This window comes from Leucoraja erinacea, chromosome 17 (assembly GCF_028641065.1).
Source record: "Leucoraja erinacea ecotype New England chromosome 17, Leri_hhj_1, whole genome shotgun sequence".
Taxonomy (NCBI): domain Eukaryota; kingdom Metazoa; phylum Chordata; class Chondrichthyes; order Rajiformes; family Rajidae; genus Leucoraja; species Leucoraja erinaceus.
In genome coordinates, this window is record NC_073393.1 from 15,063,532 (window position 1) to 15,091,388 (window position 27,857).

The 27,857-nt window shown below is 42.1% G+C and overlaps 1 protein-coding gene across 2 annotated transcripts in view; it reads left to right on the forward strand.

Annotated features, from left to right (window-relative positions):
* Window positions 1-1,855: 1,855 nt before the first annotated feature.
* Window positions 1,856-27,857, forward strand: part of mmp15b (matrix metallopeptidase 15b) — a 62,916-nt gene continuing 36,914 nt past the window's right edge. The window contains exons 1-2 of one of the 2 annotated variants that reach the window (XM_055648641.1): window positions 2,291-2,434; window positions 17,840-17,937. Coding sequence is in view for 1 of the 2 variants with exons in the window: in XM_055648640.1 (XP_055504615.1) it covers window positions 2,330-2,434 (105 nt within the window). In the remaining variant the exon portion in view is untranslated. Of the gene's footprint in view, window positions 2,435-17,839; window positions 17,938-27,857 lie in introns of both variants that reach the window. The other variant, XM_055648640.1, reaches the window with a different exon arrangement.

Consider the following 27,857-nt stretch of genomic DNA (forward strand, 5'->3'; position numbering starts at 1 on the left):
GTAAGGGGGCCCCGCGCCAGAGTAATCTACTCTCGTCTCGGGTAGATCTAACTCGGGTGGAGGGGGGAGAGAGGGGTAGACGGGGAGGAGGGTGTGAGGGGAATGGAGAAGGGGGAGCGGGGGAGTTGGGGCGTTCGCTCACGGCAGTGCTCCCGCCCCTCCAGTCGCTATGCTTCACGCACACAGCCCCGGCTCCACCCCTCTCTCTCCCCGGGGAGACGCGATGAACAATACACGGAGAGCCGGGCCGGGGGTTGGAGCAACGTTTACAAACATCGGCCTCAGCTCACGCCCGGACCCCGGCTTCCGCTCCCGCCACCGGCCCTCTCCCTCCCTTCTCTCCTTCCCTTCTTCCCACCCTCCCTTCTCTCTTTCCCTCCCTCCTTCCTCTCCCTTTTCCATTCTCTCATTTGCTCCATCCCTTCTTTCTCTCCTTCCCTCCCTCCTTTCTCTACTTCCCTCCCTCCCCTTCTCTCCTCCCTCCCTCCCTTCTCTCCCTCCCTTCTCTCCCTCCCTTCTTCCCTCCCTTCTCTCCCTCCCTCCCTTCCTCCCTTCTCTCCTTCCCTCCCACACACACATAACGCACAGACAACTAACACACACAACTAAGTTAGGATGGGGTAGAAGCCCAAACTGTAGGATGGGGCTGAACCCAAAATGTAATGCCTGGACTGGTTTTTCACCGATGGTTATTGGTTTTCCAGGATTTATTTAATTAAATTACTTTTTTTTTCCATTTCAGTCACTAAAACAAGTGGTATTGTAACTATGTACTTTTTCAGAGGTGATCTACATATTTTGTTTGTTACTTGTAGGCTTACATGTATGCAATTTTATATTAAAATGTAACTTAGATCTGTTTGGTCCATTAAGTCGCATGCACTTTTTAAGTGCACATTTTGATTACGTTCCATTCTACCATAGAGATATAAAGTCTATAATAGACTTTAATTATATTTTTATGAATCTACAGACCTTGGCTGGGAACCTGGTGCTCACCAAAATTGTTCCCAATTGGGTCCCGCAACTCCTAAGGCCGGCCCTGCTTGCTATTGAGGGAGTGCAGCGTAGATTTACAGGGTTAATTCCCGGGATGGCAGGACTGTCATATGCTGAGAGAATGGAGCGGCTGGGCTTGTACACTCTGGAGTTTAGAAGGATAAGAGTGGATCTTATTGAAACATATAAGATTGTTAAGGGTTTGGACACGCTAGAGGCAGGAAACATGTTCCCGATGTTGGGGGAGTCCAGAACCAGGGGCCACAGTTTAAGAATAAGGGGTAAGCCATTTACAACTGAGACGAGGAAACACTTTTTCTCACAGAGAGTTGTGAGTCTGTGGAATTCTCTGCTTCAGAGGGCGGTGGAGGCCAGTTCTCTGGATACTTTCGAGAGGGCTCTTAAGGATAGCGGAGTCAGGGGATATGGGGAGAAGGCAGGAACGAGGTACTGATTGGGGATGATCAGCCATGATCACATTGAGTGGCGGTGCTGGCTCCAACGGCCGAATGGCCTACTCCTGCACCTATTGTCTATTATCTATTACTGTGAAGTTATTAGGTTACTTTAGGTATACTGTTAATTAAGACAATTCGCATATATTAAAGGGCAGCTAGAATGTCATTTTTCCATGCTGTGCAGTCCATGTACCAAATGCAATCTATCAACTTAACCATGTTTATCTTTGTTGATGCTGGGGGGTGGTTTCCGATATGATTGGTATTCGCAAATTTCGCCATGGAATCATCCATGTTTAGTCCCGTGTATACCTCGGATTTTTGTGACTTTGGGTGTACACGTGTTTGCATTATGTAAATTTAAATATGTACACTAATCCATTAGTGCATATTAATAATCAGCATACAGAAGTATCTTTATATATATGTCCGTGTGTGAACACGTATTGGAATTGATTAAATGCACATTTTCGAAAATTGCAGTAGATAGAAACATTACTGGAAAATGCGATCGTGATTTTGAAACGAGTAAGAAAACATAATGAGAAAGCAAAGGGGATAGAAATTCCGTTAATATCTGTAGCGAAGTATGCAGGAATATGGCTTTGCAGGTGGAGTACATATATGGTATAACTAAACGATAGAGAAAGTGGGGTGATAAAAACTGATAATTAGATTCTACAGTAAAGCGAGTCAATTTTGAGACGGCCTCCAGGCTGGAAACAATTATGGTCAACTGACTGTTCGACGGCAGAGGGCGCTGACTTCTACGGTCAGTACAGTTTGATCGTGGAACGGATGGGAGAGAGGGAGAGAGAACTGAAGGGATAGCCCGTCCTCGGGGCGGTAGAGCCAAAGTCCATTGCTTGGAAATGGCCGGTGAGGTTTGCTGGTGCCGAGGCTGGAAAGTCCCTACTCTCATTCTTTGGTTTTGCGCCATTCTTAGCCGGGCTCAACAGGCCAACTTTAACGCAGAGGTAAAGAAGACATCTAGATTCCAATTGGAGTCAATTGCAAGTCGAGTCGATGCATGCACAACTGCTACAGTAGTCATTCAAACACTTGCACCTTCGCGTGAACTGTTGCTGATCTAACTACCCCGTATTAACACACACCGGGAAATTCAACATTGAGACACACTGATAATCGTTATATGATTTTAATATGCTTGGTTGGACTAAATGGTCGGTAATAACGCATGACATAATGACGGACATTAATACACATGCTTGTGTTTATTGTCGAGTCCTAGAGTGTAAATATATAGGATTGTAATATATATTACTTATACAATGTTATTATGGAGGTTGTGACTACACATAATTAATATGCATACAATGAGTTAACATGTGTTAACGTATTATAATGTTAATATGAATTCAACAATACTGTACGGATATGCAGGAAGTGATTCCTTGGCCATCTTTAATCTGAATGACATACTAGATGCCCTTTAATATACATGAATTGTCTTATTTAATATTAAAGTATCCTAATAACTTTACAGTATTAAGTTGCATGGATGTCGTTTCAAGCAATAAGGTGATCAAATAAATTTAAAACATTAAGATGTATGTGCATGGGAATATAAAGTTTTGCAAGGGAAAAGGCTATCCAACATTGTGATTCGAACTCAGCATCACGACAATATACATGCATAACATGCAAAAGTAGACTGCAATAATAACAGAAAATACTGGAAGTACTGAGGAGTGCAGGCAGTATCTGGAGAGAAAAGCAGACTTAATGTTTCAGGTTAATGACCTTTCATTAACCCGAAATGTTAACTCTTTTTTCTCACCACGTATGACGCTGAGAATTCCTAGCATTTTCTGCTTTTATTTCAGATTTCCAGCATCTGCAGTTATTTGCTTTCCAAAAATTCATACCACGGCTCACTGTAAGCCACTTAGTTTCTGGTCTTAACTAATTACTAATACTGACATTATTTGACTTGATGCAACTAAGGTGTGATTATTGTGAAATGATAGGCACTGCAAAACATTAATTGATATTTTCCTACATGTCAATAATTTAGAGAGAGCCTGTAATATAGCATAAATAAATACATTGTTAATGCAAGAAACCTCATTGTTCAGAGAAAATTCAGGCATTATTGGTGGATTTAAGGATTTATTGGTGCTTTTGCGGGGTAGGGTTATAATACCAGATAATAAACAAAATGTCTTAAACTTCTGTCATGTCTGTTACCTATTGATGGCATTAGACTTTAGTGCTTTGCAGAAGCTCATAGAAAAATCAAAAGGCAGGGACTGGGGAAAAATGTAGAAAATGATGCTGCAGAAGGAACAGTTGTGTTTTAATATATCAGGAATACCATGTAAACATAACAATTTTGCCTTGGGAATCAGAAATGATATCATGAAAGACTAATAAAATATAACATGCATAATGCATAACATATCGTAAAAAATGGATATCAGTATAGACAAGTAGGAAGCAATGTATTTTGATACAAAGAATAAGTCATACAGAATAGTAGAATAAGGCCATTTGGCCATTCAATTATGACTGATCTATCTCACCCTCGTAATACCATTCTCCTGCCTTCTCCCCATAACCTCCAACACCTGTACTAATTAAGATTCTATCTCTCTTAACTTAAGTGGATTAAAAATATCCACTGACTTGGCCTCTACAGCCTTCTGTGGCAAATAATTCACAGAATCACCACCCTCTGACTAAATAAATTTCTCCTCATCTCCTTCCTAAAATAACGTCCTTTAATTCTGAGGCTATGACCTCTAGTCCTAGACTCTCCCACTAATGGAAACATCATCTTCACATCCACTCTATCTAAGCCTTTCACTATTCTGTATGTTTCAATGAGGTCCCCCCTCATTCTTCTAAACTCCAGCGAGTACAGGCCCAGTGCCAACAAACGCTCATCATAGGTTAATCTATTAATTCCTGAGATCATTCTTGTAAACCTCCTCTGAACCCTCTCCAGAGCCAGCACATCCTTCCTCAGATATGGTGCCCAAAATTGTTCACGGTATTCCAATTGCAGCTTTACCAGCACCTATAAGAGCCTCAACATTACATCCCTGTTTTTCTATATAAGCCCTCTTGAAATAAATACTAGCATTGAGTTTGCTTTCTTTCCTACCGATTCGACTTACAGATTACCTTTTTGGGGAATCCTGCACCAGCACTCCCGAGTCCCTTTGCACCCCCGATTTATGGATTCTCACCCCATTTAGAAAATAGTCTATGCCTTTATTCCTATTAGCAAAATGCACGACTCCACACTTTGTACACTATATTCCATCTGCCCATTCTCCTGTCCAAGTCCTTCTGCTTTCTCTACACTACGTGCCCCTCCACCTATTTTCATATCATCCACAAACTTTGCCACAAACCATTCAATCCCCTCGTCCAAATCATTAATAAACAATGTGAAGAGTAGCGACCCCAGCACCGACCCTTGCGGAACTTGGGATTAAATTGGGAGGATGACCTTAAAGGAGATATTTCCACTTGTGGGATTGATTAAGAACTACTGATCTTGAAGTTAAAGATGGTTACTTCCAAATGCTACAAGGATTGTACAAGTAGGACATTCACTGTAGGAGAATAGGGGTATTAGTTTTCCATGAGGATTTGTGCAGGGTCCATTACTATGAACAATTTATACAAATAAATTTGGAAGGGAGGTGGAAGGAATAGTCAATATTGAGAAGGACTTAATAAACTTTCAGAATCAGCATATAATTGGTAAAAGATGTGTATATGGACAAATTTGAAGCTTTGCATTTTAGTAGGAAGAACAAGAAGGCCACTTAGCCCTCGGAGATCTAAATGGGGTAGAGGAAACTAGCGATACTGATAAATGTCATTAAACACAGTCACTAATTTTAATGAAGCTATACCAAAGCAAACAAACCACCAAGGTTTATTATTACTGGGATTAATCAAAATTTGGGTCTTACAGGTAAATTTGTTTAATCATGGTTAGATAGTTTTTAGAAAACATTTTTGGCTTTTGAATTATAAAGATTATGAGGATTATCCAATAACAGTGAATGGACAAGATATATATTTTTCCTATTGGGAAAGGGACGGGAATAACTTGGGAGGATGACCTTGGAGGAGCTATTTCCATTTGTGGGATTGATTAAAAACTAATGATCATGAAATTAAAGATGGTTACTTCCAAGTACAACAAAGAGTGTAGAAGAAATTAAGTTTGCTCGAGGGAATTTAGATCTTGCAACCACAAATAATAGTTGAGGCAGCAAGCACAGATGCAATGTAACAGATTTAGAGATGAATGGAGGGCATGAAAGGGATGAGAATTGATGCTGCATGGTTGTAAAGAGGGGTAGGTTAGGACTAGGCTGAGGATAAACAGAACACATCTTGAACCTGAATCATTTGAACCAAGAAGGTTATTTCAGCAGATGTATTTATATACATCTATTCAAATTAATTGTGGAAAAGAATCACTTATCTTGTATACTGCCACAGTACTTGGAGTCACACCAAAAGTATTTATCACATTGGTATTCTTCCGTTAAAGGATTTTTTTAATGTATCATCATACAACAGAAGTGTTTTAGTGGCTTTTTTGCTGCCACCCAGTTTAATTTGAAGCATTTCCATAGAATATTTATTAGCAATTTTGGCCTACAATGTCAGAAGAATACTCTACTGCATCAATTTAATCTTTTTCCACTTCTTGCATAAGTTTAAATTGTCACTGAGCAGGATTGTCAATTTAGTGACGATTAATGGCAATTTAGAGCAGTTTTATCCAAATATTTCACACAATGCTCTTACAACGAGCAGTTGTAAATATTAATTCAAACATTTAAAGTCACGTCCCCAAGGTGAAAGGCAATGCCATTCAGTTTCATATGTCAATGCTATCCTCTATTTTGAACTGTAGAGCAGTGGGAAAACCAGAAGTTGAAGAAATGTGAGAAATAAAAATAAATAAGTAAATTTTTGCCCATGAATCAAGAGTATTGATTTGCGATGTGCACCGGTAATGAACAGGATCAATGAACAATGTGCCACAGCTTTACCGAGAGATTAGGCACAACAAAGTTGTTAAATATTCATTAAATTGTCATTTATCATGTAATCTGGACTATGATAGTGCAAAAACCAAAGTACATAGACCAACCCATAGTAGTGTGAAATCTGTAGTGGTTTGGTTCTGAGTAGGGTTGGTTCAAGAACCTGATGGTTGATGGGGGGGGAAACTGGAGGTAACTATTGTCAGGCTCCTTCATACCAATGGTAGCAGAGAGAAGTGAGCTTGGCCAGATGGTGTTGGTCTTGATGTTATTACCTGCCTTCAGGAGGCAGCAATTCCTGTAGATATCTGATGGTGGGGACACAAAATGCTGGAGTGACTCAGCAGGACCAGCAGCATCTCTGGAGAGAAGGAATGGGTGATGTTTCAGGTCGAGACATAGAAACATAGAAAATAGGTGCAGGAGTAGGCCATTCGGCCCTTCGAGCCTGCACCGCCATTCAATATGATCATGGCTGATCATCCAACTCAGTATCCTGTTCCTGCCTTCTCTCCATACCCCCTGATCCCTTTAGCCACAAGGGTCACATCTAATTCCCTCTTAAATATAGCCAATGAACTGGCCTCAGCTACCTTCTGCGGCAGAGAATTCCAGAGATTCACCACTCTCTGTGTGAAAAAAGTTTTCCTCATCTCGGTCCTAAAAGATTTCCCCCTTATCCTTAAACTATGACCTATGACCCCTTGTTCTGGACTGATGGTGAGGTTGCCAGTACCTGTGATGAACTGGGCAATTGTCCACCAATTTCTACAGCCTCCGATCTTGACCATTCAGATTACTGAACCGGGCTTTGATGCAACCGGTCAGTATGCTTCCATGCCAGCTGCTGAAAGACTCATCCATGCCTTCATCTCCTCCCGAATGGACAATTGCAACTCACTTCTCCTTGGCATCAGCTCTACCGACTCCAACTGGTCCAGAACGCAGCCGCCCGACTCATCACTCATACCAAATCCTGGCATCGCATCTCTCCAGTCCTCAAACAACTTCACTGGCTTCCCATCTCCCACCGGATCACCTACAAAATCCTGATCCTCACCTACAAAGCCCTCCACCATCTGCCCCCCCCCCCATATCTCACTGACCTCCTCTCCCCCTACCAACCCTCACGGTCCCTCAGATCCACATCAGCTGGTCTCCTCTCCATCCACAAGTCCACCCTCCGCAGTTTTGGGGTCAGAGCCTTCTCCAGGGCAGCTCCCAGGCTCTGGAACTCCCTCCCCCAACTGATCCGCAATTCCGTGTCCCTCACCATCTTCCAGTCCCGCCTCAAGGCCCATCTCTTCACCTCTGCCTATCCTTAGCCCCACGTGCCGTCCCTTTTCATCTGTGCATTAATTGCCTCGTACTGTATTTTGTATTGAATTCTGTATTTACTTTGTGTACTAGTCATGTCTCTACTATTTATTTCATTCCCCTTGCATGTTTTTCCTCTACCTGCTAAATTTTTGTAAGGTGTCCTTGAGACTCTTGAAAGGCGCCCATAAATAAAATGTATTATTATTATTATGGTAGAATTGTAGAAGTTTGAAGTGGTATTTGGTGACATGCCGACTCTCCTCAAACATCTGAGGAAGTAGGGGCATTGTAAGCCTTCTACATCATTGCATTAATGACTTGTGTCTCAGACAGCACCTGCAATTTCTTGTATCGCCATGCAAAAATCTCTTGGGAATTTGCAATAAAATGAGACTATTACTCATCAATTGTTTTCTGCTTTTTTGACCTAATTTCTCATATCTTTTCAGCATCGAGAGCATAACAGGCTATTCAGCTAATGTAGGTAATTAAGGTTAGTGTAAAAGGGTGCAACAGTTGGGAAGAACATGGTTGGCCGAAGGGCCCATATCTGTGCTGAATGACTGTGACTTTATAATTTTACAATGCCTGATCTTGCTGATGATTCTGGCTAAGATATCTTTCTAGTGGTCTTTCTCCCAACATCTGGAAGTTTCAAGTAAAAAAAGAAGACTGTGGAGGTATGTAGGGGATAAAGGAGAATTTGTAGAAAGGGAACCAACTAATGTTTCAAGTTGATGACCTTTCATTATCACATGTCAATTCTGATACAAACTCTAAAGGGTGGTTATCTGTTGTATATAAGTCCAGTAGGCTCTAAAATCACAATTTGAGTCATTATTCACCAGTGTTACATTAAGGTCCATTGGAACATTGTAATAGATCAAAGATAATGAGGTCAGAGCAGTGTGGGATGGAGGTCACAGATCCTTTACTTGCTGCTAATAGCTAGGTGCTCCAAATCTTTATTCTCTGATGGTGGGTCTCCCATGGCTTTGTTTTGACCTACAACTCTTTTGGCAAGAATCCATTTATATTTTAGTTGCCTCACCTCAAATTTGCACTGCCCAGATTCTAAAAAAAATGAAAGATATATTTTATTGAAGACAGCAAAGCATTCAACAAGGTTCCACATGGTAGACTGCTCTGGAAGGTTAGATCGCATGGGATCCAAGGAGAGATAGCAGAATGGATAGAAAATTGGCTTAATGGAACAAAGCTGATATGATGGTGGAAGGTTGCTTCCTGGACTGGAGGCCTGTGACTATTGGTGTGACTAGGGGTTCGATGCTTGGCCCGTTACTGTTTGTCATCTATATCAATGATTTGAATGAGAATATACACCACAAGATTAGCAAGTTTGCAGATAATACAAAAGTGGGTGGTTTTGTAGATAGTGAATATGGTTGTGAAAAATTGGAGCAGGATCTTGATTGATTGGCCAGTTGGGCTGAGGAATGGTTGATGGAATTTAATACAGGGAAATGTGAGGTGATGCATTTTGGGAAGTCTAACATGGGCAGGACCCACACAGTGAATGGTTGGGCTCTGGGGAGTGTTGTAGAGCAGAAGGATCTAGGAGTACAGGTGCATAGTTCCTTGAAGGTGGTCGCAGGTAGATAGGGTTGTCAAAAAGGCGTTTGGCACATTAGTCGTCATCAGCGTATTGAGTATAGAAGTTGGGGGGGGTCATGTTGCAGTTGTATAAGACGTTGTTGAGGCCACATTTAGAGTATTGTGTTCAGTTCTGGGCACCATGTTATCAAAAAAAATGTTGTCAAGCTGGAAAGGGTACAGAGAAGATTTACAAAGATGTTGCCTGGTAGATGGGTCTGAGCTGTAGGGAGAGGTCGAGTAGGCTGGGACTCTATTCCTTGGAACGCAGGAGGATGTGGGGTGATCTTATGTATCAATTCATGAGAGCAATAGATTGGGTAGATGCACATAACCACTTGCCCAGAGTAGGTGAATCGAGGACCAAAGGACATAGGTTTAAGGAGAAGGGAAAAAGATTTAATAGGAATCTGAGGGGTAACTTTTTCACATAAAGGGTGGTTGGTGTATGGAACAAGCTGCCAGAGAAGCTGAGGCAAGGACTTTCCCAACATTTAAGAAATAGTTAGACAGGTGCAAGGATTGGACAGGTTTGAAGGGATATGGACCAAACACAGGCAGGTGGGACCAGTGTAGTTGGGACATGTTGGCAAGTATGGACAAGTTGGGCCAAAGGGCCTATCACTGTATGACTCCATGACTGAAGGATGTGTAGATAACCTAGTTCAGGGGTCGGCAACCTTCTTATGCATAGGGTTGTCTCTCTCTCCCTCTCTCTCTCTCTCTCCCCCTCCCTCTCTCCCTCTCTCCCTCCTCTCTCTCCCCCTCTCTCCCCCTCTCTCCCTCTCTCTCTCTCTCTCTCCCCCTCTCTCTCTCTCCCCCTCTCTCCCCTCCCCCTCTCCCTCTCCCTGCCCCCCTCTCCCTCTCTCTCCCCTCTCTCTCCCTCTCCCCCCCCCTTCATGTGTGACTTCATGTGTGAATAAGGCTGTAACGTTACAAAATGAACTGTCAATTAATGAACATCTCATCTGTCCAGAAGTGTGGTTGTCTTTTAAGTGGCACACTGTAACCTGCCCATCCTCTTTTTGTGCAATGACTAATTGTTGTGCCCACAAAAGATTTTCACTGTACCTTGGTACACGTGTCAATAAAATAAACTCACAAACTCATATCCCGACTTTGCTGCCATACCACATTCTCTTCTGAAGCTCTTCAAACTGTGGATCATGTAAACATGTACCCCTTACCTTTCCAGTTCAGTCTACTTCGCAAATTCTTGCCAGGGTGATGTGTTGGTACAGAAAACCAACATCTGCAGGCTGAATGAAAATAAAGATGAAGAAATACTGTCACTTTATTTAATATTTGCAACCAGCAATGCAGATACTATTGTTGAATTTTAAAGAATAGCTTAAAGTCGGGCTCTGATGTATTATTACGAATATTATTATGTATTATTTTGAATTCTAGACAAAAGAATAAAATGTAACATCTCCAAGTTTGCAGATGACACAAAGCTGGGTGGCAGTGTGAGCTGCGAGGAGGATGCTATGAGGCTGCAGGGTGACTTGGATAGGTTGAGTGCTAAGTTTGCAAAGGCTACTGGGGAGACTTTAAACTAGTATGGTTGGGGGGAGGGACTCAAATTGGGAAAGCTAGCAGTCAGTGTGTGAGGCAGGAGGCAGAGAATGGTAGCACTCTGACCCAAAATGTAGGGGAGAGAGAAGAAAAAGACAATAAACAGAGAATAAGAGAGGGTGGGTTTCTTAAATGTGTATATTTTAATGCTAGGAGCATTGTAAGAAAGGTGGATGAACTTAGAGCCTGGATTGACACCTGGAAGTATGATGTTGTGGCGATCAGTGAAACATGGTTGCAGGAGGGCTGTGATTGGAAACTAAATATTCCAGGATTTCGTTGCTTCAGGTGTGATAGAATTGGAGGGGCAAGAGGTGGAGGTGTTACATTGCTTATCAGGGAAGATATTACAGCAGTGCTTTGGCAGGATAGATTAGAGGGCTCGTCTAGGGAGGCTATTTGGGTGGAACTGAGAAATGGGAAAGGGGTAGCAACACTTATAGGGGTGTATTATAGACCGCCAAATGGGGAGCGAGAATTGGAAGAGCAAATATGTAAGGAGATTGCAGATATTAGTAGTAAGCACAAGGTAGTGATTGTGGGAGATTTCAATTTTCCACACATAGACTGGGAAACACATTCTGTAAATGGGCTGGATGGGTGGAGTTTGTAAAATGTGTGCAGGATAGTTTTTTGCAGCAATACATAGAAGTACCTACTAGAGAAGGGGCGGTGCTGGATCTCCTGTTAGGAAATGAGATGGGTCAGGTGGCAGAGGTATGCTTTGGGGAACAGTTCGGGACCAGTGATCACAATACCATTAGTTTCAATATAATTATGGAGCGGGGCAGAACTGGACCTAGGGTTGAGATTTTTGATTGGAGAAAGGCTAACTTTGAGGAGATGCGAAAGGATTTAAAAGGAGTAAATTGGGACATTTTGTTTTATGGGAAAGATGTGGAAGAGAAATGGAGTACATTTAATGGTGACATTTTAAGAGTACAGAATCTTTATGTCCCTGTTCGGTTGAAAGGAAATTGTAAAAATAGGAAGGAGCCCTGGTTTTCAAGGGAAATTGGACAGTTGGTTCGGGGAAAAAAAAAGGGAGATCTACAATAACTATAGGCAGCATGGAGTAAATGAGGTGCTTGAGGAGTATAAAGAATGTAAAAAGAATCTCAAGAAAGAAATTAGAAAAGATAAAAGAAGATATGAGGTTGCTTTGGCAAGTAAGGTGAAAGTAAATCCAAAGGGTTTCTACAGCTATATTAATAGCAAAAGGATAACGAGGGATAAAATTGGTCCATTAAAGAGTCAGAGTGGACAGCTATCTGCAGAGCCAAAAGAGATGGGGGAGATATTGAACAATTTATTTTCTTCGGTATTCACCAAGGAGAAGGATATTGAATTATATGAGGTAAGGGAAACAAGTAGAGTAGCTATGGAAACTATGAGATTCAAAGAAGAGGAAGTACTGACACTTTTGAGAAATATAAAAGTGGATAAGTCTCCAGGTCCGGACAGGATATTCCCTAGGACATTGAGGGAAGTTAGTGTAGAAATAACAGGGGCTATGACAGAAATATTTCAAATGTCATTAGAAATGGGAATAGTGCCGGAGGTTTGGCGTACTGCGCATGTTGTTCCATTGTTTAAAAAGGGGTCCAAGAGTAAACCTAGCAATTATAGACCTGTTAGTTTGACGTCAGTGGTGGGCAAATTAATGGAAAGGATACTTAGAGATAATATATATAAGCATCTGGATAAACAGGGTCTGATTAGGAACAGTCAACATGGATTTGTGCCTGGAAGGTCATGTTTGACTAATCTTCTTGAATTTTTTGAAGAGGTTACTCGGGAAATTGATGAGGGTAAAGCAGTGGATGTTGTATATATGGACTTCAGTAAGGCCTTTGACAAGGTTCCTCTTGGAAGGTTGGTTAAGAAGGTTCAATGGTTGGGTATTAATGGTGGAGTAGCAAGATGGATTCAACAGTGGCTGAATGGGAGATGCCAGAGAGTAATGGTGGATGGTTGTTTGTCAGGTTGGAGGCCAGTGACTAGTGGGGTGCCACAGGGATCTGTGTTGGGTCCACTGTTGTTTGTCATGTACATCAATGATCTGGATGATGGTGTGGTAAATTGGATTAGTAAGTATGCAGATGATACTAAGATAGGAGGGGTTGTGGATAATGAAGTAGATTTTCAAAGTCTACAGAGAGATTTATGCCAGTTGGAAGAGTGGTCTGAAAGATGGCAGATGGAGTTTAATGCTGATAAGTGTGAGGTGCTACATCTTGGCAGGACAAATCAAAATAGGACGTAATGGTAAATGGTAGGGAATTGAAGAATGCAGGTGAACAGAGGGATCTGGGAATAACTGTGCACAGTTCCCTGAAAGTGGAATCTCATGTAGATAGGGTGGTAAAGAAAGCTTTTGGTGTGCTGGCCTTTATAAATCAGAGCATTGAGTATAGAGGTTGGGATGTAATGTTAAAATTGTACAAGGCATTGGTGAGGCCAATTCTGGAGTATGGGGTACAATTTTGGTCGCCTAATTATAGGAAGGATGTCAACAAAATAGAGAGAGTACAGAGGAGATTTACTAGAATGTTGCCTGGGTTTCAGCAACTAAGTTACAGAGAAAGGTTGAACAAGTTAGGGCTTTATTCTTTGGAGCGCAGAAGGTTAAGGGGTGTCTTGATAGAGGTCTTTAAAATGATGAGAGGGATAGACAGAGTTGACGTGGATAAGCTTTTCCCACTGAGAGGAGGGAAGATGCAAACAAGGGGACATGACTTAAGAATTAAGGGACAGAAGTTTATGGGTAACATGAGGGGGAACTTCTTTACTCAGAGAGTGGTGGCTGTGTGGAATGAGCTTCCAGTGAAGGTGGTGGAGGCAGGTTCGTTTTTATCATTTAAAAATAAATTGTATAGTTATATGGACGAGAAAGGAATGGAGGGTTATGGTCTGAGCGCAGGTATATGGGACTAGGGGAGAATACGTGTTCGGCACGGACTAGAAGGGTCGAGATGGCCTGTTTCTGTGCTGTAAATTGTTATATGGTTATATGGTAGCAGATAAATAAATAACGACAATGAAAACAGAAAAAACGGTAAGAAAAACATTGTCAAATCAGAATGTGCAATATCCCACAGTGTAGTGTTATAGCAGTACAAAATATTGGCTATGGGGGGTGGGTATTCAGTGCAGAGTTCAGTGTGGTGATGGCCTTGGGGTAGAAACTGTTTGTTAATGTTGTGTGTGATTTGATGGACCTGTAACACTTTCCTGAGGCTAGAAGGGGAAACAAGTGATCTGCGGGATGAGATGAGTCCTTTAGGATGCGTGATGCTTTTGCAAGCAACGAGAGCTATAGATCTTCCAGGGCAGGAAATGTGTGTTGGTGATCTTCTGAGCTGTGTTGATGGCTCTCTGCAGAGCCTTCTTGTCAGCCGCAGAACTGTTGCCATACCACACCAGGATGCCATGTGTCAGGACACTCTCTATGGAGGAAAGGGAGAATGATACTTGCAGCTGTTGTGGCAAGTTGACTTTCCTGAGTGATCTTAGGAAGTAAAGCCGTTGTTGTGCCTTCTTTACCAGGGAATTTGTGTTAGTTGACCACCTACGATTGGGATGTAACCAGAGCAGGGCGCAAGAATAATACAGGTGTTCAGTCCCAGGAGACTAAGGTAGAGAAAGTACTTGCTTGAGAATGAGGATAGAGTAATCTATAGAAGAAAGTGGATCCCAGTGTATAGATTCTAACAGTACCTGATGCTAACAGGAACATTTTCATATAATCTTAGGGAGCATGGAGGAGAACAGTATCATCATTGGATTAGCATTGCAGTAACTTTGAAGCATATTCTTTCTGGAAAATTGCTTTGATACTTGCAAATCCAATGTGTCTAATGGTCAATGCCTCAATATTCATATTGCAGCAATAGCAATGGAACCTGTCCTCAAACAAATTAATAAAACTAAGGCAACACCCAAAGGGAAAACAGATCAGGTTAATTGCATTTATGATCCCAGTACAAGTGCACAACCTTTTATCCGACAGCCTTGGGACCAGACACTTTTCGTAATTCGGAATTTGTCGGTCTTCGGAATGGACATTTTTTTGCGTAGATTTTAATGGCTGGCTCAGTGGTAGAGTGCTCGGCTCATATCCGCAAGGTCGCAAGTTTGCGCCTTGATCCCGGCAGTTCCTCGGTCGCGAGTTTGAGTCTTCAATGTAGTTTTTTCTTGCAGAATAAATGTCTGTATGAAATGCAGTGTGTTGAATGAATTCCTGAATTTGTAAATGTGACCGCAGCATTGAATCACCTCTCGCACTCATGTCACCCTAGCGGGGCTACATGCCCTTATACCCTCCCGGGCAATATACCCTCCACTTCTCTTTTATGAAGGGGATTTAGTTCCCCTTTCTTCCAGGACCGACCGGAGGTTCCGCTGTCACCTCTGCGGGCCACCCTCGGTGAACGCTCACTCAACTTTGTCTTGGGATTCCTACTCTCCCACGCAATGTACCCTCACCTTCTCTTTTATGAATGGGGATTTAGTTCCCCTTTCGTCGAGGACCGACCGGAGGTTCCGCTGTCACCTCTGCGGGCCGCCCTCGGTGAACGTCCTGTCTCCCTGTCTCTGGGATAGCAGGGGGCGATCAAACAGCACAATACCCCCCTCCAACTCCAGAGGAATCCACTCCCCGATGGGCCGCTACGGCGACAAGTGGCAATTCGCCCACAGCCCGAGCTGCGCGACCCCAAGAACAAGACGTACCTTGCACACCATCAGCTTCTGCCCATACGGGGAGCGTGTTCCTCTGGAGTTGGAGCGGGGCTGGGCTGGAGTTGCTGATCTGGGATCTCCGTGCTTGCAGTGGGCCTGGAGGTCGGTGTCCCGATGAGGGGGCACAGCTCGGGCTGTGGGCGAACTGCCACTTGTCGCCGTAGCGGCCCTTCGGGGAGCGGCTTCTGGTGGTCCTGATGTCTCCCGCTAGTTTGCAGTTTTCCTCTGGAGTTGGAACGGGGCTGGGCTGCTGCTGGCTGTGGGTCTCTGGGATCTCCGTGCTTGCAGTGGGCCTGGGGGTCGGTGTCCCGTTGGTCCTGACGTGTCCGGTGACTGGCACTGTATGCTGGCATCGCCGACTTGAAGACAGTGCAAAGCCCCCACGCCGGTGCAATGGGCGGGGAGCTGGAGAGGGGAGGGAAGGGGTCACACACATGGCCGGGAAGCAGAGGGGTGTAGGTGGGGTGAAACTGAAGGGAGCGACAATCTGCTGCTCCCTGCCCGCTGAGTTAAAAAGTTCCCACGCAAGACTGTGTATCGTGAGTCTACCGTGGGAACTTTTTAACTCAGCGGGCAGACAGCAGCATATTGTCAATTATTAACCCTCCCGCGCAATATACCCTCACCTTCTCTTTTATGAATGGGGATTTAGTTCCCCTTTCTTCGAGGACCGACCGGAGGTTCCGCTGTCACATCTGCGGGCCGCCCTCGGTGAACGTTTTCAAGGACCTTTCTTCAAGGACTGAAAAAATGTCCGCTATTCGGAGGTTTTCGTTATTTGGATCTTCGGATAAATGGTTGTGCACCTGTATTATCAATCTATCAGTATTGTTCCGATAACCTGTCAGCCAGCCACCTTGGATTCTGCTACTAATGTCAAGATGGCACATTCCAAAGCAAGACCTTTGAGGCCGAGAATTGTCAGAGGCTACATTGCAGTTACAGATACAATGTCTTCCACTGCAATGCAGAAAGTAGAGCATCTTACAAGCTATGTTATAGCCACTTTGCTTGCACTGCATTAGAACAGTAGACAGGCAATGCAGTTAGGAAAAGATGCACCAAGTGAATGCAGAAGTGTGAGTAATGTTTCTATGAGATTTTAGTTTAGAGATACAGCACAAGAGCAGATCCTTTGGCCTCTGAAACCATACCAACCAGCGATCCCCACACACAGACATTATCCTACACACTAGGGACAATTTTACAATTTTATTACCAAAGCCGACAAATCTACAAACCTGTACATATTAGGAGTGTGGGAGGAAATCGAAGCACCTGGTGGAAACCCACACGGTCACGGGGAGAATTTACAAACTCTGTACAGAAAGCACCCTTAGTCTGGATCGAACCTGGGTCTCTAGCGCTGTAAGGCAGCAACTCTACCACTGTGCCACCGTGCTGCCCCATATTGAATAGTTAGGCAATAACTTTAATTTTCGACGCCCTATCTTGGTTTCGATTTTTGCATCAAAGCTTAAAGGACACTTTGTGGTCAATGACGGAGAGGTGAATAGGGAATTGTAGTTGTGTTTATTGAAATGTTACTTGGATGAGTTATTCCCAGTCGAGCCTGAAATGGGATGTCTTGATGCCTTCACTTTTCTTCATCATCCGCTTCAATTTCCTTGTTTTTTTTCTGCCACTGCTCTTTAGCTGCTTAACATGCAGTTGCTCACACAGATTATGCCATCATGACAGCAGGGGTTTTCAGCATAAAAATGCACCACCTCCAGGGATCTTCTGGAGAAGTCCAAGAAGGAAAAACGTGCTCTATCATGTTTCATTTGCTGGCTTGGATTCCATGATTTGTGTGCTGCTCAGTTGTGCATAAGTTGCAAATTGAAGTTATGGGATGGCAACCAGACTTGCAGAATGAATACTACACAACAACTGAAATAGCTGTTGACCTGTATGAAACACTACCCGTTGAGGGAACAGAATTGCCACCAGGTGCAGTACACTTCATTGTTTACCAGGTGAAGTCATTGGCACCCTACAACATGCGTAAATATGCAATCCCTGCAATGTTTGCACTACCTGTTGTTCTCTGGCAAGACTGAATAAGTTCTTTTTTAACAGGAGAGCATCAGTGAACCTTTTCATGCAACGACAAAAGACTTATTGAAATTGCAAATATATAGACCGGCCTAGGAGTCCAAAACAAGACCCTTTGACAGGTAATTTCATGTATGACAATAAAACACTTAAACGACAGCCCTATTCCAGTGCTAGGGTTGGAATTGTAGTTGGAACGCCAGAGAGATTTCAGTGACGATATACTTACAAAAACCACAGATATCTCACACAGCGAGGACCAAATGGTAAAATTATAGTCAGAACATGTTGAAAACCTCTCATTTCCTTCAAATGTCAGCAGATTGTGCTTTGCAAAACCTGTATTCATTACCTCTGCCATGCAATATGCATCTTAATGTTTCAAAAAGCTAGATGTTTATACAGGAGCTTTGTATGTAGGACAAATCTCATGCTTTGCATTGCATTCACTAGGAGTTTGGATTCCACAAAACATCAAATAATTGTACCATGGGGTACAATGATTGAAAGAGCCAGTAAAAAATACATTCAGCAACCTATCTGCTAATTACTTGATGAACTCTTTCAATTGCGTAGGGAGGTCATTCCTGCTGCAGAATACATGTTCTCCTGAATTAGAGGTAAGGAGAGGATGTTAGGAACCCAAACCCTTGTTATTATGGACCTCTTTAACTGATTTTGGTTATAACAGACGAATCCACGGACCTTCGCCGCCAAACTGGTTGCCTATGCACCCCTGACGCACATTGCCTCCCCTAATCCTGCTTCCAGGCCTGGCTGCAACCAGCCACCACTGCCACCACCGGCCCTTCCCTGCACTCCGGCCGGCCACAACCAATAACTTTGCCGATCCCTACGTATCCCACGACCACCAATTCACCTGGATTCCAGGCCTAGTTCCAGACCAAGAGTCTGACGAAGGGCCTCGACCCGAAATGTCACCTGTTCATTTTCTCCAGAGATGCTGCATAACCTCCTGAATTACTTCAGCACTTTGTGACCAGCGCCTACAGTTATTTGTTTCTACTACTTACACAATGATACTCCATTACTTGGTAAAATCTCACTTGGTTATAACGGATAATTGGCAATAACAGACACCATTCCATCCCCTCACTACAGTTTGCTGCAATGAGAGTTTACTGTATTAAATAATCATTGCAAGCTGAATGGCTTCACAAAATACGGCTAGAAAATTTAAGTGATGTTCATTGCTGATCACTAATCTCCTTTCCATGATGGTAGCTGGTGTGTCTTGAGCTACAAATATGTGTACTTGGATGACATTTTATAATCAATTTGTCACCCCATAGCTCCTGAAATCCCATGATCAGACCTGAAATTTGGGATGTTAGTGTTATATCATATTATTGCAAAATCCTTCATGCTGTTGTTCATGGTAAAATGGGAAGTTGCTAGTTTATGACAGTAAGTGCAGTATGCCGAGTTATTTATATTATCAAGGCATCTAATTTAAACCGATTGAATAAAATACCTAATCTTTATTACAACATTTGCAAAATGTCTCAGATTTTTGACAAAATACCACAAATTTGGTGCATATTCAAACGCCCTTCTTGTTAGTCTATCTTATACCCTCCTTAACATCTAACATATTCAAACTGGCAATTGTATCAAATATATACTTCCTCTTTATCATGTCCTTTATCATGACAGGCTCCATGTTCCTCAATGCTCTGAATTCACATTTCCCATTTTAATCTTCAAATTCCTTCACATGTATCCCACATCGCCATTGTTGCAACAGTTTCCATTTATTGTTTCCATTTAATACACATCTCAACGGGCATATATGGTACAGGTCCTTCCCCTTTAATTTATTCCAAACCAGTGAAGCATCTTGAGTTGTTAAAAGTACTGCGAAAATGGATGTTGTTGTTGAAGTAAGGTGCAAATGAGAGGGCTTTAATTAAAATTATATGGCATTCATATTAATTTAGTTGATTATTACACAGCATTTATTTAAAGACCTGTATGCACCTTGTTATCAACTGGAGAATCTAGGAAATTTGAGATGGAAAAAGTAAAATGTATCAGTTTTGGCAATGGAGTAGTTAATTCTTGAGGGGTGATTATTTTTCACCGGCAGCTATGAGAATATGCCATGAACACTCATTTATACGTGAGCTGTATCTAATTTCAGTTGATAGGGTTATTGAAATCAGAAGGAAAACAGTAAAGAGAATGTTCTGTCGTGCAGGATAAAAACATTGAGCTGCAGATCACAGATGTAAGATGGGAATGAACAGACGTGGAGATTGCATATACAGTGCATTCAGAGAAAGTATTCAGATCTCTTCACTTTTTCCACATTTTGTTATGTTACAGCCTTATTTTAAAATGGATTTTTCTATCATCAATCTGCACACAATACCCCGAATGAAGAAGCAAAAACAGATTTTTAGAAATTTTGAAATTCCAAACAAAATGCAAAAATTATTTGCTTAATTGTGGATTTTTAAATAAATAAGTTGCAGTGATTATTTCTCTTATACTGTGAAATACTTAGGAATTTGTTTATTCCGAAAAGCTGAATATTTTCTAAGTAGTGGGAGATTGAGAGGTGTTCAAAAGTGGCTGGATAACCTAGTACATGAATTATGAAAGTTATTGAACGTTAATATGATGGGGGTTGGTACATCAAAAAGTTTGGAAGATAAGTGGTATGTTACCTTATATTGGAAGAGAAACAAATATTGCTCCAATTGTATACAACCCTGATGAGACCACATCTGGAATATTTTGAACTGGTGTGATTTCCCTACATAATTGTGATATTTAGACCGGGAGTGGGGCCATACATTGCCCGGCGCGGCCTAAAATGGCCGTGGGACTCGCCATCGCCCACCTGGGGCTTCGACATCGGGAGAGAAATGGAGAACAGGGGAGAGAAAAGACTTTGCCTTCCATCACAGTGGGTTCACTGTGATTGATGTTTTTGTAAATTGAATTGTGTGTATGTCGGTAGGCAATTGTCTTTGTTTGTATGGCTGTGGAAACGGAGTTTCGTTTGAGCCTCACTGAGGTTCAAATGACATGTAATAAATGTAATGTAATGAAGATATATTTGTGAAAGCGGCATTGTTGTAAAGTTTCACTGGATTGATTCCTGGGGTGACAGGTATGTTGTTTGAGGAGAGATTGAACAGTCCGAGTTCTTGCTGACTGGAATTTTAGAAAACATGGGAAGAGATCTCATTAATATGGGTGTTTCCGTAAATAAGGATAACAACCTGTGACATGGGTGACCAAATTTGAAAGTTATTAAATCATAATGGAATACCACAGTATTAAAAATGGGCCTACCTATGATCCTTTTGAGCTAATTTGTGATCAAAATCGACCAAAACATGACCAAAATTTAATACTTGGGGGGGAAAAATGTATTTATAATTATAATTTATAATTTAAAAAAAAAGTGTATATATATATATAGGTGCACAACCTTTTATCCGGAGTTCCAGAAACCGAAAAGCTCCGAAAACTGGCCATTTTTTCCAGATGTCGTCTGCGCACCGAAGCTCGCGTTTGGCGCCAAACTTGACCCGAAACGACCCACGGTCAACCCAGGTCTGTACTACTGTAGCGACTGCCTCCTCCCTGGAGACCGGGAGACGCTTAAACATCTGTAAATCATTGCTTAAATGTTAGTCAGTTAGTTTGGAGGGCTTTTATGTGAAGGGGGGTGAAGGGGTAAACTTTAATTCTTAGTCCCCTGCCTGGTCGGAGAGGTGGGGAGCGGTCAATGCCTTACCGGGTCGCCGTGCAGTAAGCTCCGCAGCGCTGTGGCCGGTGGGGCTGCGGGCGGCGCCGGTTGTAGCTCTGACCCCGGCAACTCTACCCCTGGCTGCGAGGCGCTCCAAATCCAGCGCGGCCCGCGGCCGGACGGCCCAGCTCCGCGAATGTCGGGAGTCGGCGGCGTCGCAGCGCTGGGATACCAGCGGGGTGCGGGCAATGCCTTACCGGGTCGCCGTGCGGCAAGCTCCGGAGCGCTGTGGCCGCCGACACACAACATCGCGGAGCGTCGCTGGATTTGGAGCCGCGCAGCCAGGGGTAGAGTTGCCGGGGTCGGAGCTCCAACTGGCGCCGCCCGCGGCCGGACGGAGCCCCCAGCTCCGTGGCTCCAAATCCAGCGACGCTCCGCGAATGTTGGAAGAAGGCGGCCACAGCGCTCCGGAGCTTGCCGCACGGCGACCCGGTAAGGCATTGCCCGCTCCCCGCTGGTATCCCAGCGCTGCGACGCCGCCGACTCCCGACATTCTCGGAGCTGGGACGTCCGGCCGCGGGCCGCGCTGGATTTGGAGCGCCTCGCAGCCAGGGGTAGAGTTGCCGGGGTCGGAGCTACAACCGGCGCCGCCCGCGGCCGGACGGAGCCCCCAGCTCCGCGAGGTTGGGAGTCGCTGACCAGGTAGGGGACTAAGAATTAAAGTTTCCCCCTTCACCCCTACACCACCACCACCACATAAAATCCCTCCAAACTAACTGACTAACATTTATGCAATGATTCTCCCGGTCTCCGGGGAGGAGGCAGCTGCTCCAGACTTTTCAAGCCGCCCGCGCTACCTACCTAATCTACGCTAAAAATCTTCCATTCTGAAATCCGAAAATGTCCGAAATCCGACAAGTGTCTGGTCCCAAGGCTTTCGGATAAAAGGTTGTGCACCTGTATATACAAAAATGAGAAAGAATATAGTAACCTTTCATCGAATTCAATGTTAATTTACTCGAATTTTTTTCCGGAAATGAGTATCTGTGTAGACAGGAGCATACTTTCCACGAGACACGGCATTATCAGGGCCCCGATCATCTTCTTCGATTCCCTTCTCTACAGTGCACACACATTACATCAACATAGCAACAACCTATGAAAGTTTCACGGAATTAAAAAAAAAATTAAACAATAATAAAAGATATAGTAAACAAGCAACAATATTCACGGAAAATGAATGAAAAAGTGCAAATTATTTTTGACTTACCAATGAGAACAAGATAACAGTGACCACGAAGTTATTCGGAGCACAGTGTTACCACAATGTGACCACTTGGACACTGTCTCTTATACTGATTTCGAAGCTCCCTCACAGATTACAGAATGAGACATCGATAAAATAGTTGAGCAAACTACATTTTTATTTCATGATTTTAAGTTCTATTATTTTTTAAGTATTTCAATGGAAAGCTTAAACAAAAAATATAAAGAATTAAAAAAAAACAATAAATATAAAAATGGTTACTCTGCTTTTAAAGCACACATTTCACACGTGACCAAAGGGACACTGATACTCACGTTGTGCTGCAGAAACTTGGGCCATCAGAAAACCATCTCATCGGGTGATAAATCATAAAAATCATAAGCATCATCAGAATTTGGCTTATCTAGAGTTATTTAATTACAAAATTGATGTAATCTTTCTGGTATAAATTAGCCTAAGCATCTGTTGAAATCCTGCTTGAAAAATGACATTAAAAAAAAAAAAAAGAAAGCACACATCTGATATTTTTCTTTGTAAAAACAGATTTATTTATTTTTACTAAATCTCATTATTTTGCCCCTACACCATGATCTATACTACTTAAAATACAATATATGAAACAATGGGAATATTACAGAAAAAAAACAGGAAAATAACCTGGAAGTTTGGAGACCTTCAGTTTCACTACTGAGTGCTGCATTTACGGAAACACCCATATCTACAAAATCCTTGTGGTGAATCTTTGGAATTCTTGACCTGAGGGATGCAGGGCTCTATTATTGAGTATTTCCAAGATAAAGATTTGCTTATAGATATTAAAGAAATCGAGATATAAGGTTTGTGCAAGAAAATGGGCCAATGATCAGCCATCTTATTGAAAGGCGCACAGGGCCAAATGACCAATTCGTGCTTTTTTTTTAAGACATGGCACTTTCACAGAAAAGTGACCATTATATTTTAAATATAAATATTTAGGCACCCTAAAGACGTCCAGGCATTTATATTTATCATATAAATTATTATAAAATAGATGTGTTGGCAGTGAAGGGGAAAGTTGGTGGCTGTGAATGATCTGTGAGTTCATCTCCCGTACCCCTCAAAGCGACCTACGGTCATGTGATTTTTTTCGGGGGAATGGGACGGTGATATTGGCATATGGATGCAGAGGAGATAAGAATAAGGAATGCATATCTCCCTAGGGCAAGATCAAAGACTTGAGACTTCAAACCTGCAAGAGAGTGACACATAGCCTTCTATCTTAGAAAAGGAACTGCTATTATCCACTCTTTTACTTGTATTTAATTGTACTCATGGTATGATTTGGCTAAATAGCATGCAAAACATACCGTTTCACTGTTTCTCAGTAGACAAGGCAATAATATACTAAACTAATGGAGGACACCTCTCCATTATGTATTTCCATTTGCCCAGTGAAACATCTTTGATTTATGTCATTATTCCATTACGCTTTTGTATGTGGGAGGGTGTCTCCCAGTTTTGAAAGAACTTTGTCAAATTGAGATTTGCTTTACTGCAGTGTGAGCAAGAAGCAGCCTTCAAACTTTTCTGAGGATGACTCCGCATTTTCAAATATTTGTGCAGATTTTGTCCAAGGAGCTCTCATTCAATCTATTTATCTTTATTTTTGGCATCTGCGTATCATCATTTTCTTGTGCACTTAGAGGGTTCCAATATTATTGCTTCTTTGTTAAAATGTAACCGTTTTGGTAAAACTGATTTGCTTATTAGGCCATTTCAATGAGTGTGAAGGTACATGAAGTGTAGATTGATAAGGAAGACGGGGTTTTCCCGCGAACCATATCATGAGAGTCTGGTAGTTTGTAAAGATTTCTTACTTTTTTTTTAAATCCAGATTATTAATTGAAGTCAAATGTCATAGCTGCCATGGCATGATTTGAACTTTGGTCTCTACACTGTTAGTCGAGTTCTGTGGGTTCTGATGGGAGCATTGAACACTAGGTAGAGCTGTTCCTATTTTTGTTTATTTGTAATACTACACAGAAACAAGAACATTCTGGACCTTGTGTTCTGCCCACTGTGAATTGGCAAGGTTTAAGCTTACATATTGTGTGTTCCCAATCATCTTTCTTCTGTTCCCACACCAGATCTTCTGAATTTTTTTGGACAGGGGATGAAATCAAGATCACTGTGTTTCATCTCAGCAATTGTATGTGAAGATCTTGAAATTTAAAAAAATACATTGTTAACAAATACTAGGGCTATTTTATTGAGAACAATTGCTTTACTTGTCAGAAGGTTAATGAAGTTCCAGAAATAATGGTTTCAACAGCCAAGAATTCAGTGCAACTGTAACATTTGTAATGAAAATGATACGTTTGACTACTGTTCTGAAAGTTTTTTGGTAATGTTTTGCCAAAACCTTCTGCATACTATGTAGAATATTCTGCAGGAAAAACAGGAAAGCGAGAAAGTGTCCACTTTGCAAGTCCACTGCCAGAACAAAATAAGTTATTTAAAGCTTTCAAATAATTAAAACGATCATACAGATTTTTTAAATGTTCAAATTTTACACTTTTGATATTACACAGTGTTCGGTTTCTTCCTTTAAGATTAATTTGATTAATAACAACCATCACAACCTTAAAACAATGGCACATTTTTCTGTTGCATTTATCTCTGTAAAAAAGGTGTCAGTGGCTGACTTCTATTTGAACTGCTGCAGACTGTTGGGTAAAGATACTGCCAGATAAGGAGATAAGGAGTTATAGAACTTTACCCAGAGACAATGAAGGAATAGCAAAATAGACTAAATTGAAATAGTTTTTGGTTAATTTCAGTTTTGACAGAATATTTCAATTTGCTGCTCTTCTTGAATTTTGTCCTGGTAGATTAGCTTTTAATAATACTGACAGATGTATCACCGAAAGACGCTAAGTACGTTGAGTAGATTTTTGGTGTGAGCTTCATGTAGGGTAAAAAAAGCACAATAAGATTAAACAGTTTATTTGTCTAATTTGCTACTCCTCCATGGTTTTTAGATTACTCCTCAGCAACGTGGGAATTCATTTACCCCACAGTCTTGAATATCTCATTCCACAATGCTACTTGTTCAAAGCTCAGCAGCTATATTTCTATGACATAAACATCACATAGTTTATTATTTCAATGTTAGAGGAAATCTAAAAATACTAATAATCAGTATAGCATGTTAATGTAAGATATTCTGATGTAAATGCTTATTTAGTATGATTAACTGTTGAAAGAAAATACATTTCATGTGGCAAATAATTTATGTATGAGCAAGATTTTAAATATTTTGATATAGCTCCATAGAAATTACAGGGCTGGAAGGAGACTAGCCAGCATGTATGTGTTAGTGCTAGGTCTTCCTGACTGATAATTTCTAATATTAAATTATTCCCTTACCTTTTAATCATATTCATACATAATCTCGATCCAAAACATCACCTAATCATTTTCTCCAGAAAACGTTTTGTTTGTTTATTGTGGTAAATTTTCGACATGCTGTTGACAGTCAGTTGAAAAAACCTTTTCAATCTATTTTATTCTAATGATAATCATTTAAATTTTGACTTCCATTATCAATTTGAAACTGGTGAAAATAACTCTCTCAAGAACCTTTTCTTAATTTTGCAAACTTTTTTAAATTCTTCATCAATCTCTCTTCCAGTATGGGAAAAACTGCAATTTCAAAATTGTAAAGGCTTGGTCACTTGCATTAATGAACACTGCAATATGTGTGTGTTCTGTTGTGCTCTGCGATTTAACTTCTGAAGCAGAGAAGGACACAAATATGTTGTACAGCAATATTAGTACCTCAATGGTTTGATGGAAAATGGTACGTTATTGTCAAATGTTGGTTGGGACACTGAAATTCCCTTTCTTGTATGCAGATCAGTAAAAGTCTTACTATACATATGCACAATCATACTTGGGTATGAGAGTGTAAGAATAGTATATTACACTGAGGCAGTATGCTACTGAGGCAGTTGCCACGTTTCTGGCGCCATCTTATACCCGTCAGGCTCAAAGCTGTTAAAAATGTAAAGTCTTAATTTGGCCACAAGGGCCCATTGTCTTGGTGGCTGCACTGGGTTGGAGTTCCAGGGGTCGGCTGTCCTCCACTGCTGCTTCATTGCTTTACACCACTGCAGGCCACATCCAATCTGTGTGCTCGGCCTCTTGAATTGGCATCTGACCCAATGGGGCCCCAGGCTGCTGCAGGGTGTCCGGTGGCCCACTTCACCGGCACCTCGATCCGGACATGTCAAATGTGAACACACTGTTGCTCAGCTCATGCTGCCACCACTCAGCCTCTGTGCTTCAGGGCGTTACCCACGGCCAACCTTGGAACACCCAAAGCACTTCTGAGGGCACGGAAGGTGAGACCCCAGTACATATAAAAACCATTGGAATCCTCTTCAATTCAACTTGCCAGAGGTGCAGAATCAGTCTCATTGTATTTTGTAGAAATAAAGAACTGCAAATGCTAGTTGATATGAAGTCTGAAGAAGGGTCTCGATGGGAAACATCATTAATCCATGTTAAGAAGGAACTGCAGATGCTGGAAAATCGAAGGTAGACAAAAATGCTGGAGAAACTCAGCGGGTGAGGCAGCATCTATGGAGCGAAGGAAATAGGCAATGTTTCGGGTCGAAAAACCCTTCTTCAGACTGATGTGAGGATGGGGGACGGGGGGGGGGGGGGGGGGGGGGGGGGAGAAGAAAGGAAGAGGTGGAGCCAGAGGGCTGAGGGAGAGCTGAGAAGGGGAGGAGAAGGTAAGGACTACCTGAAATTAGAGAAGTCAATGTTCATACCGCTGGGGTGCAAACTGCCCAAGTGAAATATGAGGTGCTGCTCCTCCAATTCCTTTCACTTCATCTGTTGGGCAGTGACAAATGCAGTCTAGATTTGTCTGGATAGTTGCAAGAAAACTCACAAAGAGAATAAAATTTAAGAACTGTTAATTAACAAACTATAGTCCTTTGTTCAAATGAATTGTGAATGAGAGTTTACTGACAAAGGTCAATGCATCACTTCCTGAC